The sequence below is a fragment of the Dromiciops gliroides genome, chromosome 2, assembly GCF_019393635.1.
Source record: "Dromiciops gliroides isolate mDroGli1 chromosome 2, mDroGli1.pri, whole genome shotgun sequence".
NCBI lineage: Eukaryota > Metazoa > Chordata > Mammalia > Microbiotheria > Microbiotheriidae > Dromiciops > Dromiciops gliroides.
Window position 1 is genome coordinate 168,331,121 of NC_057862.1, and position 18,841 is coordinate 168,349,961.

General features: G+C 35.0%; 1 protein-coding gene across 1 annotated transcript in view; it reads right to left on the bottom strand.

The window, feature by feature from the left end:
• The window catches only part of USP8 (ubiquitin specific peptidase 8), a 74,404-nt gene that overhangs the window by 21,171 nt on the left and 34,392 nt on the right, over positions 1-18,841 (bottom strand). Inside the window, 6 exon segments of the mRNA XM_043986405.1 lie at positions 505-731; positions 3,800-3,944; positions 7,676-7,838; positions 12,743-12,887; positions 14,684-14,726; positions 18,272-18,428. Coding sequence (XP_043842340.1) covers positions 505-731; positions 3,800-3,944; positions 7,676-7,838; positions 12,743-12,887; positions 14,684-14,726; positions 18,272-18,428 — 880 coding nt within the window.

Below are 18,841 nucleotides of genomic sequence, written 5' to 3' on the forward strand. Positions count from 1 at the left end.
CCTAGATTTAGAGATGGAAGTGACTTAAAATGCCATTTAACCAATTCCCTGATTTTAGTTAAAGTGAAAAACAGAGAGTATTAGTGACTTGCCCGAGATCATAGAGGTAAAGTAGTAAAGTCATAATTTGAAAGCAAATTCTCTAACACTAAATTCAATACTTTTTTCCACAGCATCACACTGAGTATTGCTGTGAGGATCAAATGACCACAAGCTGCAATCCTTAGTGCTAGACCAGCACTGTCATCATTGTTGTTTTTATTACTATTAAGTGAACCAACATCTGAAGCTTAGTCTAACAGCTTTGTTAGACTTTTATTGAAATAGCATTTGCAGTAGAGATGAATTACATGAATTTCAACTCAATTTAAACATAAAGCTAAAGACAGCTACATATCTATATACATAGGGCATTATCAGTTTTACTTTGTATAGGAGGAAGGGATATCTACCAATCACCTAAATGAGACAGTTACAGGCTTAATTAGATTATGAAGAACATACCTGAGGAACATTTTTCACAGTACATGTTGCATTAGGTACAGATGAACCATCGGATTTAGAAGCAGTAGCAATTGGTCCAACTGTAGTTAATATACTAAGTGGTCCCATCCTCTCTTGATTATTTCCCAATTCTGCATTTTCTTTAACAGCAGCTACAGAAGAAGGCTGCATCTGGGCTGCAGGGTGAATAGGGACTGGCTCTTCTAGTGACGGATATGTAAAATCCACTAGAAACCACAAAAATAAAGTCTGAATTTAATTTTTAAAAAAGAAACTTTTGCATCTACCAATCACAACATAAGCAACAGCAAGTACAAATCTCATGTATATACTGTACTCAATCTAAAACCAAGGCCAACATGGTTTATAATGAGGTTAAACTAGAGGCCATTCCAGTAAGACTGGGGGGAAATCCAGGATGTTCACTGTCATCACCACTATTAGATATTTTGCTAGCAATGCTAGCTATAGCAAAAGACAAGAAAAAAAAATTGAGGGAATAAGCACAGGCAAAGAAAAAACCAAAATTATTGCTTTTTGCAAATGATACAGAAAATCCTAGGGAGTTTACTAAAAATTAAATGAAACAATAACTTCATCAAAGTTGCAGTTTATAAACTAAAATCTATATAAATCATCATATTTCTCTCTAATCCCAATAAAGCACAGGAGGAAGGAAAAGCAAGAGTAATTCAATTTTAAAACTATAAAACATAAAATACTTTGGAAACTATCTACCAAGATACACAAATAGACTACATGAATACAACTATATAACACAGTTTATAGAAATACAGATCTAAATAACTGGAAATATATTAATTGCTCATGGGTAGACTGAGTCCAAATTATTAAGATGACAATGCTAGCTAAATTACTTTGTTTATTCAATGTCATACTAATCAAACTACCAAAGGATTACTTTATGTAACTAAAAAACAAAATAAAACAAAAAACTCATTTGGAGGTCACAAAACTCAAAGGAATTAATGGAAAAAAATAGTGGGAAGGTAGGGGACCCAATAGTACCAGATCTCAAACTTGTTATAGTACAGAAGAATATCCTTCAAAACAATTTGGTATTGATCAAAAAATAGAGGTCCATACATAGTATAGATTAGGTAAACAACATACTAAAGAAAAAAAAACCTAATAGCTTTGTGTTTGAGAAACTCAAAAACCCATTAGTAGAATAAGAAGTCTCTATTTGACAAAAACAACTGGGAAATTGTACAACAGTCTGAGAAGAAATTAGGTTAAAAACAACATTGTATGCTGAATACAAAGATAAACTCCAAATGACCACATGATTTGGCCATAAAAGGTCACATAATAAACAAATTAAAGAAATGACGAATTTCCTTTCAGATCTGTGGATAAGAGATTTCATGACCAAACGAGGCATAGAGAGAATCAGAGACTATAAAGTGGACAATTCTGATTACATAACAGTAAAAAGGTTTTGCACAAACAAATTGAATACAGGTAAGATTATAAGGGAAAGTTAATGGGGGGGGGGAAGGGAATCTTTGAGACAAGCTTCTTGGATATAAGGAACTGATTTAAATTTATACAATAACAGCAATGCCCCAATTGATAAAAGGTCAAAGAATATAAACAGGCAGTTCAAAAGGGATAAAATCAAGCTGTCTAAAATCACATGAAAAGATGCTCCAAATCACTAAAAATAAGGGAAATGAAAATTAATCAACCTTGAGGTTCTAACTCATACTGATCAAACTGGCAAAGTTAACAACAAAGGAGAAAATTATACATGTTGGAGGGGATGTGGGAAACCGGACACATTGATGTACAACTGTTGGTGGAGCTGTGAATTGGTCTAGCCATTTTGGAAAACAATTTTGAAATATGCCTGGGGCAGCTAGATGGCGCAGTGGATAGAGCACTGGCCCTGGAGTCAGTAGGACCTGAGTTCAAATCCGGCCTCAGACACTTAACACTTACTAACTGTGTGACCCTGGGCAAGTCACTTAACCCCAGTTGCCTCACCAAAAAAAAAAAAAAAAAAAAAAAGGTTACTAAACTGTGTATATACTTTGACCCAGGAATAACATGACTAGCTTTATGTGCTAAAGATATCAAAGGAAGAGAAAAAGGTTCTTTATATCAGAAATATTTATAACAGCTCTTTTTTGTGGTGTTAAAAACTAGAAACTCAGAGGGTGCCTATCAACTAGGAGAATAGCTAAATAAATTATTGTATATGACTATAATGGAATTCTACTGTACAGCTAGTCATGATGAAGGGGGGCAGTTTTAGAGAAATCTAGAAAGATTTGTATGACCTGATGGAGAGTTTAGTGAACAAAAAAAGGAGAATAATTTGTATAATATCAACACTGTGAAGATAAAAAACCTTTAAAGTCTTAAGAACTTTCAGTGAAATGATCTGTCACGACTCAAGAAGATTCATGATGAAACATCTTTCCTGTTTCTTAACAGAGAGGTAATGGACTCAGGGTACATACATATATGTTTTGAACATGAATACAGAAATGTTTGCTTAACTATTCATATTTTTTACTAGGTTTTTATTTTTCTTTCTCAATTAGCAGCAGGGAAAGACAGGAGAGGGGAGAGAGAACAAATTTTTATTAATTAAAAAGATAAATATTTTTTAAATGACCAAAAAGACAGTTTCAGAGGAACATAGGAAAATTACTATGAATTGCTTATGGAGCAAAATGAACAGAATCAGGAAACCATTTTATACTATAACATCAATATTGTAAAAACAAAAAATTTTGAAAGACTTAAGAACTCTGATCATTGCAATGATCAACTATAATTCCTTCCAAAGAGCTAATAATAAAGAAATACTACCCACCTCCCAACAGACAGGTGGCAGACTAATATGAAGAATGGGACACATATTTTTTGGACATGGACAATAGCCACACCATAAAAACAAACAACTTTGAAAGCTATAAGGATTCTGATCAGCAGTGACCATCCTAGATTCCAGAGAGCATGCTATCTACCTCCTTACACATGTGATGGACTCAGGGTGCAGAAAGAGACATGTTTTTTGTACACAGACAATGAAAGAATCTGTTTTTGACTATATGTTATCTGTTACACGAATTTTGCTTTGCTTTTCTTCAAAGGGGTGGGTATGGGGAAAAAAGAAAAAACAGATTTCTGTTAATTTAAAAAAAACTTGATTAAAAATGGCAAGTGAAAACACAATCAAGAATTCAGCCTTACACTATTCAAAGGTAAACAACTGATTTTAAAACATTTTAGCATATGCAGTTTTAAAGAAGGTACATACATGAGATAGACACCTCTTCAGTCTTGCCACGAGCAGGTGGAGTTACCTTAGCATTTGTTGTAAATTGGGGATAGCAAAGGAGCCAGTTTTCATAACCACCTTCTAAAACTAAAGGTTCATTCTTTAGGATAGTTTTACTTTCCCACTACAAAACAAAATAAACATATTATTTTTTAAAATAGAAGCAATTTCATAGAATCTTAAAATATGATTTGAAGCTGGATTTTTAAACCATACTTCTTTATTTCAAAATCATGTTTTTCAAGTATAATAAATACCAAATTGAAAATGTGGCATTAAGTCATAACGAACCTGGAATTACTTAGAGAAATTTACAGCGATTGCTTGCTTTAAAGAAAGATTTTAAAACACTGATTAAATTCTCCTTTCTAAGAACCAGTGACAATATTCACATTTAAAACTCTATCCTGGGGACACCTAGATGGCACAGTGGATAAAGCACCAACCCTGGATTCAGGAGGACCTGAGTTCAAATCCTACCTCAGACACTTGACACTTAACTAGCTATGTGACCCTGGGCAAGTCACTTAACTTTCATTGCTACACAAAAAAACGAAACAAAACCAAAAAGAAAAAAGAGAAAAAACTCTATCTAGAGAAAACAAACCTGTCTTTACTCCCCCCCCCCCCCCCCCCGCAATGAGGGTTAAGTGACTTGCCCAGAGTCACACAGCTAGTAAGTGTCAAGTGTCTGAGACTGGATTTGAACTCAGGTCCTCCTGAATCCAAGGTGCTTTATCCACTGCACCACCTAGCTGCGCCCCCTGTCTTTACTTTCAACAAAAGTTTCAGTAAATATAGAAGGTGAATTATTGACTCAGAAAAACCAACATAGTCCTAAAAGTCTGTTTTAGAAATCAGGGCAGATCTTGGGCCAAACAAGAGCTACCAATGTTTCCTAATTCTCTTACGTTCAGTGACTGCAGATCTGAAAAGGTCAAAATAGAGAATACCAATCACAAAGTCAACAGTAATCTCTAGATGGTGATCTTTATATTACTTTTTAGAATTACTAATCCACAAGAAGGAGCTTTTTCCTAGGGGGTCTTTTGGCTCTTATTAAAAGAACAAAAATACTCAGCTAAACCAGAACACAGATACCTAACTGTATCCCACATCTGTACAAAGGACTCTGCAAAATAATAAGTACTGAAACCACAATGCTTAGATAAAATATCGTGTCCCACAACAGAATACACTGGATAATTTCTAAGACGTGGTGAACTATAACAAAGTTTCTTAAACTGTGGGTTGTGACTGTATATGGGGTCATGTAACTGAATGTGGTGGTTGCGAGAAATTTGGCAACCTATTTTATATAGCTATGTGCCTGGAGTTGCATAAAAATTTCTCAGGGCAAAAAAGGGTTGCAAATGTAAAAAGTTTAAGAAGCCCTGCACTATATAAAGAAATTAGGAGTGTTTTGAGCTCTTTAGGCAAAGGCATTATTGGAAGATAAGTTGATTCTTTAATCACCCTGTACAATTTACAATAGAATGGAAAAAATATATGGGAAAATTTCCAGAAGCCTACATTCAAGACTCATTTTTGAGGATTCATCATGTGTCCTGACAGTCTATAAGTAATTCAACTGACTTCTGCTGAAACTTTTGCTCTGGATGCCTGGGAACACCCCAAGGTACATGCTTGTGGTACAAAAGAGAACTTAGTATACTTTTTAGGTGGAGAAAAGCAGAAGTTAGAGGGTATTACAGAAAAGACATAATTGTTTTTCTCTAAATCTAGTTGGTATACAACCCAAGAACAACAAAGAAAGTGATGAAAAGAAACAGTAATGACAAAAATATCTTTATTTAAATTGAAATTTTAAAAATGTCATAGTAAGTGACTTAAAATATGGTAATTTGTATATTTTTTGGTATATAGTTATAGATGCATTTCCTTTTTTTAAATTTTAAACTCTTTTGGATGCATTTCCTTTTTTAAAAATCACATTTTAGGTATTTAGTCCATATTCAGAACAATTAGCAACACCCTGTCTAGTAAAAAAAAGAATTCAAAGAACTCTGAAAAATGAAAGCTAGACAGCTATTTAAAGGATTCCATAATGGGAACAAATAGTGCCTCTACAAATTACCTCCCTTAGAATGGAGAAGGTATCTTATAATCAGGTATTCCATATAGCTAACTTTCATTTAAATATAGAGGCACTGACGAAGATTTTTATTGTTGCTGTTCAGTCGTTTCAGTCATGTCTGAGACTCTTTGTGACCACATTTTGAGTTTTCTTGGCAAAGATACTGGAGTGGTTTGCCATTTCCTTCTTTAGCTCATTTTACAGATAAGGAAACTGAGGCAAATAAGTGAAGTGACATGCTCAGTGTCACACAGCTAGTAAGTGTTGGAAACCAGATGTGAACTTAGGAAGATGAGAATTCCTCACTTCAGGCCCGGTGCCCTATCCACTGTGCCAGCTAGTTGTCCCGATGAAGTTTTTATTTACTGAGAAATATTCAAATTTAGATGATCTTGCTAAAGCTCTCTGGCTGAATACAAGGGAATCCTATAAAATTAAAATGACTAAACCTCCCATGCTTCCTTGCAGGAATAAGTAACCACACATGTGTGGTACACTACATATTATATATCATGCTTTTGAAATGTTGATTTTTCATAACATTTTCCCCTTATTCCTCATTTTTTATTCTTTCCTCTAAGAGTGGATATTTTAGAAGGGATTAAGAGAGAGATACAGTGGGAAATAAATGTAGCTGATATGAAAACCAGTTATTAATAAAATATTTGGGGAAAAAAATAAAATTTTTTTTAAATGATAAGTTTGAACTAGATGATCTCCTATGGTCCTCTGGCTTGATTTAACTGAGTGAAGTTTCAAAGTAAAATATCAATCCTCCTCTCAAGGATCTGTTGAAAACATCTATGTCCCCCTCAAAAAGCACCCATGGAGCCTCTGTTCAGAACTAGCAATGACAACTGTTACTAATGATTAACAAAGAAATTGCAAAATACTTATGAATATGGAAGATTCCATTTCTAAGTAGGAGAAGTTTGAGACCATACATCCTACTACTTCCTGTCCTGCTTCTACTTTCTGGCCACCTTCACTCCTGTTCTCTGCTGCCTCCCCACAGTTGAGGACAGATCTGGAGATTTTGGGAAGGGGGAAGAGAGAAGAAGGAATAATATTAAGAAAGCTAGGTAACACTTCAGGAGTTACTACCTAAACAATGTAGCAGGAGTGTAAAAGGAATCCTGGAAGAGGGGAGCCACAGGAAGGCATGGGCCTGGGGCAAGCTCTAAAAGAATCTAGGGTCCTAGGTATAAGGAGGAAAGGAAGAGGAAGAGACCATAAGGGATATGTGATAGGATACAAAGAGAAGAAAGAAGTAATTTCATAGGTTTCGAGGACAGTAACATCAGCAAATACAAATCTTCTATTATCAAGCAAATATTCCTTTTCTTATTGCTGGTTGCTGGCAGAATCTCTGAAATTTTATGTTACACTGATATTCAGAGCTTTAAGTTACAATTTCTAAAACCATGGTAAAATTTTTCTAAGCAAATAAAAAAAATGATTTATTGTTAATAAAACCACTGGAAAATGGCCTAATTCTTGAAATAGAAAATGTCAAAATACTTTCTTCCAACAATTTAAACTTCTGAGATACTAAATTATTTGAATACCTAGGACTGTTTTAAACATAGTACATTGCTTTACTAGGGCTTAATAAATCAATAATAAATGTTTAAATTTGCAGGAAGAGTAGAAAAGTAACTCCAACCCCAAAGCACCACATCTTGCTCTTCAAGGTATTAGTGAAAAACTTTTGTTTTAACCTTATAGGGTGGAAATAAACAAGGAACCTTGCTAACCTTAAAAAGTGCATCTTTCAGACTCTGCAGAGTTGTTCCAAGCTGTAAATCTTTGGCAGAACTAAACCAGTCAAGAAGTACAACATAGTCAACGCACCCTCGCTTCTTCCATGCATCTTTAGAATTATCTGGGAGTTTTGCTTCAATCGAATTAGCAGTGACTCTGAAATTTATCAACATATGCATTGAGGCAAAAGGACATTAATGACTTTCTATTACATTCTACTGGTATAGATCTTAATTCAAACTTTATAATAAAAGCTTGTGTCTAACTTCTTTACTAAAGTACAAATTAGAACACATTTTTAGGGATAATTATTAGAAAGGGGAAAATAACTAGAAAATAACTTTCTTTATTCATTTTAGCTTTTATCCACAGGGAAGGAATCCTTTTTCTGTGGTAGGTCACCAACAATAAAGTCCCAGGCAAAGTGTGAGGGCCTCATGTGGGGAGAAATGTGAACGAATATCTCTCAGCGTCTCTTTCTATTTCAAATATAAAGCCAAAATAGCCAAATGTAACATGATTTTGGATTTATCTACTGATTTATATTACCCAACTTCAAGTCCTACCCATTCCATAGCTAGTTAAATATATACCAAATTTATGCACAATTGTATTAATTGTACTTCTTCACATTACTACTACAATTAAACTAATTTAATCATTAGATCTACAATTCAATTATATATACACTTTCAGACTCAGCAGAGGTACTGGTTTGTTTAGATGAACTACTTGCTTTCTGTTGTTTTTATTCCACATTAGGAGTATTGCTCTCCCTGGGGAGATGAGAGGAAAGAGATATTTGAAAATGAAGAGACTGCTAGGTAAGATGGCCGCTTTCTGAAGAGAGGCCGTCAGATAGCCTAGTTCCCATACCCTTAATCCAACAAAAAACTAAAACTATCACCATATCAAAAACAAATTTTAAAAAATCAATCCAAGGAGCAATTACATTAAATTATTTCTTCCACCCCAGAATGGCATAGAAAGTCAGCCAAAGTCCATGGACAATAGGAAAAGCGGTCTTCCAGAAAAGCAAGTACCTATGCTCAGGTGAATAAGCTGGTGACCCTTCCAGTGCCACCAGAGACAGTTTGGAAAAAACCCACAGCCCATGAGGCTCTGCATCAGACAAAAAGACAAGATAAGGGCTGAGAAAGCAAAAGGATTCCCCCAAGAAAGCCCTATCTTGGACTTTAGAAGCAACCCAGAGAAGTGAGGTGTGCCTGCAGGGGTAGCATAGTTTATAGCTAGATACCATAGGTTCTTAAATTCTGAGGTCTCTGGAACTGTGTCCTGAGACTCTACAAAGGGACCTGAAGATTTAGAACTCTGGCCCACATGATCCAGGAGGGCAAAAACCTTTTGGAGGTGAAGGCAGCTCAGGAACTATATGAACCAAGTGAGATCAAACGAGGCCAACCACTCACTCAAAAGCACAGCAGCAAGCAGAGATTGGCCCAGACACAAAGTTCCAGGTGAACTAAGGTTGGAGAGATGAGTAAACATAGGAATATATAGACCAAGATAAAGAATTATGATTAATACAATGATACTATAAAATCTAACCTAAAAAGATAAAGTAAATTTCTAACAGCAAGCACAAAGGAAAAAAAATTTTTTCCAAAGACTACTCAAATACCTAGAGAACAAAGAAATTTTAAAATGAAATAAAAGCTCTAAAGAAAAGAAGTAGAAGAATAAATGGCTTAAAATAAAACTGGCAAATATTATCCAAGTAAAGGACTCCCTGCAAATTAGAATAGGCCAAACAGAAATCAATGACTCAAGTAAAGAACAAGAAATATTAGAATAAAATCACAAGCCTCAAAAAATAGAAGAAAATGTATCTGCTATCAGAAACTATTTACCTAGAAAAAATTTAAAAATCAGAAGTCTCCCTGGAGATTTTATTTCAAAAAATAATAAATGAAAACTACTCAAATCTATAAGAACAAAAAGATAAAGTGAAGGGAGAAAGGATATGTCACTCACTTATTGAAGGAAACCTCAGAAGAAAATGTGAATGTCATGGCATAGCAAATGCCATAGCTAAAATCCAGAGCTTCTATGTCAAAGAAAAAAATACTGCAACAACTAAAAAGAATTCAAGTACCAATGAATCCCAGTCAGGATCACAAAAGACCTGGCAGCTTCTACTATAAACAAGAAGAGATTTTAGAATACAATATTCCAAAATGAAAAAGAATAGATGACTGCAAAGCTGAGTAGAATCCTAAAGGAAGAAAAAAATGGACCTTTAATGATCTTTTAATTCCTGATTAAAAGATCAAGGTTAGTTGGTAATCTGAAATGCAAACACAAGAATCCAGAAAAATCCAGGAAGGAAAACTTATTTGAATAATTGGAAGGGGATATATGACGATGAAGTATGAACATTTTGATAGGGAGAAAAGAAACAAGTATCCCTTTAAAACCACAATGCCTTCAAGGTGTATTAAGGGAGTTAAACGGGATAATTTCTCTTCTGAGCATTTTAAGAAGGGAAAGAAAAGAGAGGTTAAAAGGAATATGTCAGAAAGGAGTTAATCAGAAATGGAGATGATTGTCAGAAATCTCATTCAAGAAGATGCATTATTATATTCTTTGCCACTACACCTTAAGAACTATGGGGGGAAATGGGGGGAGGGGAGGAGGAATTAAAAGACAAGAAAAAAAGAGAAAGAAAAAATACGTTAAATTAAGAGGATACCCATGAATTGAGGAATGGCTGATCAAAGAATGGCAAATGAAGGTATAAATAAATAATGAAATAATATGAAATATTATTTGTATTTTAAGAAATGATTAGACAATTTTCAAAGAATCCTGGGGAAGTATGAATTGATGCAATGTAAAGTGAGCACAACCAGGAATATTTATATATACAATGACATGACAACATAAAGAAAACAATTTTGAAAAACTAAAGAATTCTGATCAAATCAATGATCAACTTATCTCTCCAGAGGAGCTATGACAAAGCATGTTACCCATATGTCCTAACAGAGATGAACTCAAGTTATGAAGGAAGACATATTTTTAGATATGGCCATGGAATCAATTTTACTTGACTATGTTTATTTATTACAAGGCTTTTTATTTTTGTTTTTAATTAGGGATGATAGGGATGGGGGCAGGGGAGGCAACATTTTAAATAGTATATAGAAGAGAAAAGGAGGTTCAGGATGAAGCATGAACAAGCAGGACAATTTTGAAAGAAATGTGTTGAATTTATTACATACTTTAAAAATAATCAAGAGGTATGGAAAAGAGATTCACCATTTCATATATAATTCTTTTTTTGTGTTCTACTTTGCTCATTCTTTTGGTGTTTAAAGTTCAGAATAAAAAAACTAAATTAAAAAAGAAAATGAAGGTGATATTAAAAACAAAATATATCGAAGAAAATTTTAATACAGATATAATATTATGAAATGTATTGTCCCTAGGGACAGTTAGAAGAATCTACCTAGCAATGAAGGTTTTCTGGCAGCCTAAGCACTTTCCAAACGTGATGTGCTTACTATATACTTGATGTCTCTGTCAGGAGACAGGTAAGGATGGCTGATGAAAATGGATACCTGCGAAAACTAAATCTAGGCCACCAGAACTTTAGTTACTGATGAGCTATTTTAGTAATTTTCTGTTAAATCCCCCCCCCCCTCCCCGGCCAATGACACTGGGAAGCTGAGCAGAGCTATTGAAATTTTTTCTTGTAACCAAAAATTTTAGTATGCTGATAGGTTTAAGAAAATGATTCAAAATTACAGAAAAATAGTTCATTCTTACAGGAAGTCCAAATATTCTTTGGATGCTCAGGTTAAAAAATACCAATTAATTCAACTCCAGAGTGGGGAAAAAAAGACAAAAGAATGGGTTGGATCATAAGAGGAACATTACTAAACTTACTAGTAGGTTTTTTTTTTTTTTCAGGGGGTGGGGGTGGGGTGAGACAAGGACATTTATTTTGGGAGAAAGGAGAAAACAGATGGAAGATTCACAGATTCTTCAACCACTGGACGGAAGGACCCTGAGGGTGGCTGGGGATGTCAGGCATGTTGCCGTCATCTCGAACAAGAACAGGGTAGCTGTAAGGTGTAGCTTGGTTGATCAAGCCTCCATACTTGGTGTAGGGGCTTAAGGGAGGTAAGGGCAGAGCCATGGTGCCAATGGTGAAAGACACTGTCAGCACCAGCTCCTTGGCTCAGGCGTCCTTCAGGAACTGGCCTAGTCCGTCTGCCATATTGACAAGTTTCACTAGTACTTTAAGGTAACAAAATGTTAGTACTAGAAGGGAATTTAAGAGATTATCTAGACCAAAGCTTCTTAAACCCATATGGAGTTGTGTAATTAAATGTGGCTGTTACAAAAAATTTGTCAACAGTAAAAGGTTATGTATACCTATTTTATATACCTATATACCTGGGGTTGAATAGATTTCTCAGGGAAAAAGGGGTCATGAGTGGAAAAAGTTTAAGAAGCCCTGATCTAGACCAAATCCCATATTTTACAAGTGAGGACTCAGTCTCAGGGAAGCTAAGGATCCTGTTCTAGTTCACACATAATTAGTGATAGTATGGAGATCAGAACCTAAGTCTTCTGACTTTCTTTAATCTAGTATGCTTTCGATCATCCTACTCTATATGCTTTCTAGCAGAACCATGCAGGAGACTTCAAAATATATATAATGTAATCTTTTCTAAATTGAATGTAGATAATGATAGGATAAATGAATTAGCAGGCCTTTCAGAGGTACAGGAGATATATAAGAACTGCCCCATATAAGTTCACAATAAGCCTGAAGTGCCTGCAGAGAAAGGTAGGTAGGGAGAGTAACAAGTCAAAGGAGAAACTTGCCTACTGCCTATGTGTATCAACTACCAATTAAATATAACTAGTTTTCTGACTATATGGCAACACATCACTTGCAGTGTCTGGCAAGAAGCATTATATAATGAAAAAAGGCAATGAAAAAGAGGATTTAACCTTGATACTATTGAACAGAAACATTTACTATCTTCATACTCCACCATGTCATACTGAATGTAATAGCCTACCCTGGATTGATGGCCTCTTCAGGAACACTTAGAGAATTAATAATACAGGAATCTTGATAATCCTGTAAACTTCGAGCATCCATTATAATCAAACTGATGTTTTTATCTGTCATCATTGTGAATAATTCCTCAGCTGTGATTTCACCTTAGGATAGAGAGATAGAACACATGATAAGAAACAAATAGGGTATATTTATATATTACCAAACAGATGAAACATGAACTTTGCCTGGAAAAGTTCGACACTCTATCTTATATATTATTAAATTAAGGAAAATGTCATGCTAAAATTTTGCTCTATGCAAAATGTGCTTTATGCTGTATGCTATATTTTTAGCTTTTGATGAAGCCAACTTAAGTCTTTATTTAAAAACTTAAAAGTTTATTCAAAATGCTCTTTTTATTGAGATAAAGTTTTTGAAGAACTTTTTAAATGAGGAAGCTTAGAAATGTTGGTTGAGAGCTGGCTACCTAACTAATGATATAGCATGTGAAACAAATAAGGTGACTCTCAGTCAGTCTAAAAAGGAGAGGAGGAAGGCTTTTTGCCACTTATCTAAAACACTGGGAAAACTTCATGTAACTGGGAAGAAGAAAGAGGATTAAGAAAAGGTTAAAAAAAACAATTTACTTTCTAGTATGTTTTATATAATTATTCCTTTTTCTTCTAGCTTCTAGATTAAAAACTGAAGAATTAATGTGACAGGAGGATAAGAAAGGCTAATAAGAAAAGTAATTCATAAACTAAAATATACATAACTATTCCTTGAGAGTTTTTGGCTAATGGCTAAACTGAAGATTTTCTTAACTTTGACTTAAAAGCAGCAAAGTTAGCTGCCAAAGAACACTCTAATATATAAAACTTTATTTATAATAAAATAATAATGAAGGAAGAGAGATAAGTATCTAACTTCACCACATTAGCTTACTTTCACAGTTGTTCTAAGAGTGATCCTCAAAAAAAATCACCTTCATTTACTATGTTCAGCTATTTTATTATTATTATTATTATTATCATTATTATTTTTGATGAGGCAATTGGGGTTAAGTGATTTGCCCAGGGTCACACAGTTAGTGTCAAATGTCTGAGGCCGGATTTGAACTTAGGTCCTCCTGAATCCAGGGCCAGTGCTCTACCCACTGCACCACCTAGCTGCCCCCAGCTATTTTATTATAAAGTTTTTGTTTAGTTTTGTTTTAAATTTTTAAAAGGATGCATGTACTTGAGGAAAAAAACAACAGCATGTGGTAGAACCATATTTAAAGTACCACCTGTTACTTGGTGGCTGCACACCCAAACTGTATATTCAAAGTTTCTGAATGATGAATAAATTTTTAAAGAGGCTGAATCCATAAGTCTCAAGTTAGAAAGTAACTACAAGCATCAGAGTGGGTTTCAATTCTTCAAAAAAAATTTTTTAACTACTACACATTATCATTTCAGATAATTTACTAGTACATATTGATTGCCTACTAGATAAGAGGACACAATTATTTTATGTTGATTTCTTCAGGCTAGAAAAAATAGTAATAGATGAGAGATTTGAAAAAGTATTACAGTCAGCATTTATATGATACCTTAAGGTTTACCAAGCACTTTACATATCATCTCATTTGATCCTCACAACAACTCTGTGAGGTAGATATTATTATCATCCCACTTTAAACATAAGGAAACAGTATCTGAACAAGGATTTAAACTAAGGTCTTCCTATAAGTATAACATTAACTGGCTTTCTGTTAAAATTCCAAAATTTCTGGAGAAAAAATGGATGCTTAAAAAACTGCAATATAAATAGAGTATTCAAAACCTAATGAGTGTTGTGCTGGTTTTTCTTAACAGAAAAATCTCAATAATGACCTGGAAAAGGAGAAAAAACAAGTATCACAGAATGGTGATTTTTGAGATACACAAGCCTAGCTGTTGCTACAAACACTTACCTTTCTTAGCTTTCTCATTCCTTTCCTTCTTTTCACCATTAATCTAGTTCATAAAAACAAAAAAGATTTTATTTATGAAATTCAAGTTTCATACTTCAGTAAAATTCAAAGTCTATGAGAATGTTAAAAAACATTGGTAGAAGAGCACTACTCAGAGGATTATGGATGGAAGGCTGAATGGGACCTCAGAAGTCAGTTAGTCCAACCCCTTCTTTTTACAGCTATGGAAACTCAATTCCAGTAAAATGAAATGAGTGGTCCAATGTCCATAAGTATTAAGTGACAGAACCAAAATGTGAACTCAAGTCCACATTTAACTCCACATTTAAACACTAAGAAATGGTTAAAAATCAAGCACCCCAGAATAATTTAATGTCTTCTTTTTCTACATGAAATTCCAAATGTTATATCTATTCTTGGTATAATAAAACAACAAGCAAAACTCATTACAGTCAATCAAAAGCAAAATACCTTAAATAAAATTTGAATGAATTAATGAGTAAAAGAAAAAGGCACTTTACTAAATATTTACTATGTATAAACCACAGAGAACTCAACACTGAAGACAGAAGAGCAAAGTGAAAAAAAACAACAAAAAACCCCTGACCTCAAAGAGCTTATATTTTAACACAGGAAACAATACATGGGTATTCAGGGAAGGTAGTTATGGAGAATTAAAAATATGGTAAATTGATCCATAGCATGGAGGCAAAGAGAGTGTTGCCCTGTTATTTTCCCTCTCCAGGAATAAACCAGCCTCCATTTCAGCAGATAATGTGTAAAATTTCACTTAATTTGCATTTCTAAATAGTACAGTATTATATTCAAATGATACTATGATAAAAATACTAAGTTTAATTTATATTTTGCTTTTAATACTGGTCTGTGCATCATATGACAACTGAATGAAATTAAGAAATTAAAATATGCACAACTATCCAACTAATCTGTCCCTGAATATATTAACATCATAGACTAAGATCTAACAAGACATCTGGCTCAATCTCCTCACTTTGTAAATGAAGAAGTTAAGTTCTTTTTTTTTGGGGGGGGGGCGGCGGCGGCAATGAGGGTTAAGGGACTTGCCCAGGGTCACACAGCTAATAAGTGCCAAGTGTCTGAGGCCAGATTTGAACTCAGGTCCTCCTGAATCCAGGGCCAGTGCTCTATCCACTGCACCACCTAGCTGCCCCCTCAGTTAAGATCTTTGCCCAAGGTTAGTTATACATGTAATAGGCAACAGTGTCAGTATTTGAACCCATGTACTCTACACAAAAGCCATTGCTCTTTTTTTTGGTAAGGCAATTGGGGTTAAGTGACTTGGCTAGGGTCACACAGCTAGTAATCGTTAAGTGTCTGAGGCCGGATTTGAACTCAGGTCCTCCTGAATCCAGGGCCAGTGCTCTATCCACTGTGCCACCTAGCTGCCCCAAAAGCCACTGCTCTTTACAGTCTATTATAACACTTGTTATTCATTTAATTTTGTCTGATAAATCATAAACAAAGCTAACAAAAATCATGAACAAAGTTAATAAAAATCATGAACAAAGCTAACAAAAAATTCTGAAAGACAAAGCACTCAGTTCCAATTAAGTGTAATATAATGTAATTAAAATAATCATGACTAAATGTTCTTGATTTTGATTTTTAAAACTATGGAATAATTATTGTTGAATAAAAATATCATTTTCCTCTTAAGGAAAAGAAAAAAAAAGAAAATTCATGTCATCTTCCTGGCTATCACTAATGCCTTTCTCCTCACCTTCAATTCAAGCTCTAAGAACATTAATCATATGCACTCCACCATTCCTGGTAAAGGCACATCATAGGCCCTATGATGTGATCACCATTCATTTAGACTTCCCAGTCTGAAATGATCCTCTCCTTGGCAGCCACTTCCCTACGTGCTGTATTCCCCTACTGGAATGTTAGCTCCTTGTGGGCATGGACTACCTTGTTTCTATTTGCATCCCAAGCACTTATAAGGGTCCCTGGTACATAGCAAATACATAATAAATGATTTTTCTTTCATTCATTCATGGCTGCTCACTTGACTTCATTAATCCCCAATTCAAGCAAGGACAGCCCCAAACAAGTCATAATCCCTCAGCTGTTTCAGTCGTGTCTGACTCTGTGTAACCCCATTTGGGGTTTTCTTGGCAAAGATACTACAGTGGTTTGCATTTCCTTCTCCAGCTCACTTTACAGATGAGGAAACAAAGGCAAACAGGATTAAGTGACTTGCCCAGAGTTTAACAGCTAGTGTCCAAGATCAGATTTGAACTCAGGTTTTCCTGACTCCAGGCCCAGCATCCTATCAACTGAGGCACCTAGCTGCCCTCCCAAACAAAGACACTACTGTTCAACTTGGATTGTAGGCTCCTAGAAAGAAAATAAGTCTATATATTCGCTTTATAAGGTGGTTGGCACACTATCACACAAAGCTCAAGCATTACTTTTTGATGATGGTCAGCAATAACCCACATGGAAACGCACTCAACCACTACTTAGCACATACAGAATGCTTAGCACTATACTAAGTACATGAAACCCAAAAGTAGATAATCTAATCCAAGGTCCTGGTGTGAAGACAGAAAAAATAGGTAGAAGTAACTAATATCTCTAGGAAATGAATCAATGAGGTACTACAGAGAGATACTACAAGGATGCCTGATGAGAAAGGAGACAAACAAAGATGGAAGAGAGCCTTGAAACCTGAGACTTTGAGACGTTTGAGAGAAAATGAATAGCTGGGTTAAAAGTATAAAGAAAAAGTCAGAGAATGCTGAAAAGACAAATGACTTTGAACTTTGATAGTACAGGAGAGTCATGAAAGAGCAAACATAGTGCCCTTAATAGCAGACTATAGCTCTGGGTATTGTGGGCATGAAGGCAGATGTGGAAGCAGCAGCAAGTACAGGCTTAAGTAACTTTTCATACATCTCAAAGCTACAGTAACAAGGCTAACACTACAGCTCTAAACCACTGATCTTTCCCCTCCACCAACTTAACAAATAAATAACAGAACCTTCTATATTCTGTTTGTTAGTATTAAAACATAGTAACAACATCATAACCCAATTAAAGCTAGAATACCTAACTCCATTTCTACAAAAATCCTTAGTTAAAGTCTTATTTCAATGACACATCACGGTAGGTCTTAGCAAACTGAAAAGGCTTGCAGTGAACTATGCCTCATCTGAAGCCCAGCCTAGGCTGGGAGAATATTCTCATTAGGTTCATTGTGCTATAACTGATTTTTGGCTGCAGTGACCAACAGAAGCAGTCTTCTAATGCAGGTGAGCTGCACTCTGCACAGAGAAAGGACTATCGATGACAATGTTACGGATCCTTCAAGTAGGTAAACATCTTCCCAAATATATGATCTTTTAGATGTTACCACAGAAAGAAATAGTTTAAGCAACAGTGAACTATGTAAAAACAAACAAAACAACAAAAAACAGGCACCATACTCTTCTGGCATAGATACCATCCCTGTGCTACACCATAAGCTAGGATCACAAAATCAAAGGTCTAGAGTTGGAAAGAATCTCAGAAGTCACTGATTCCAACTTTCCCCCATAATACCTTTTTGGTTTTGTCTTTGGGGTCGAACACATTTTCTAAAGAGCTCTTAGCTGAGATTCTTCCATCCTCTTGTCCTGCTTCTTTCTTCTGCTGCAGCTGTTGTTCCTCTCTTCTGTCCTTTTCTTCAAGTTTTTTCCGAACTTCAGCTTCCTCATATCTAGTTGAAAAGAGAAACCAAATGAATGACTCATTGCACGGCACAATCACTATACTAAAAGATATAAAGTGTTCTTCAAAAAAAAGACATGGCCTGCATCCTCTTTCTTCAGTTTAAATCACATGCACTTTCTGACAATATTGTTCCAAGCCACAAACTTGGAGGAAAGGGAGATACAGGCTTAATTTCAATTTCCCAACTACACTGAAGGGAAAACCAGAGCTTTCCCAGCTTACAGCTCTTCTTGCTATTTTCCTCCACAGTTTCCACATTAAGGTGTGTAGTTCTTTTTGGTTTGGTTTTGCCTTAGTGCTTGTTGTAGCTCTTCAGTAAGGAAGGATAAAAGACTCTCCATTTCAGGGGTTATTCCTTGGTTACTGAAAATTAAATGACATGCAACAGTAATGATGACA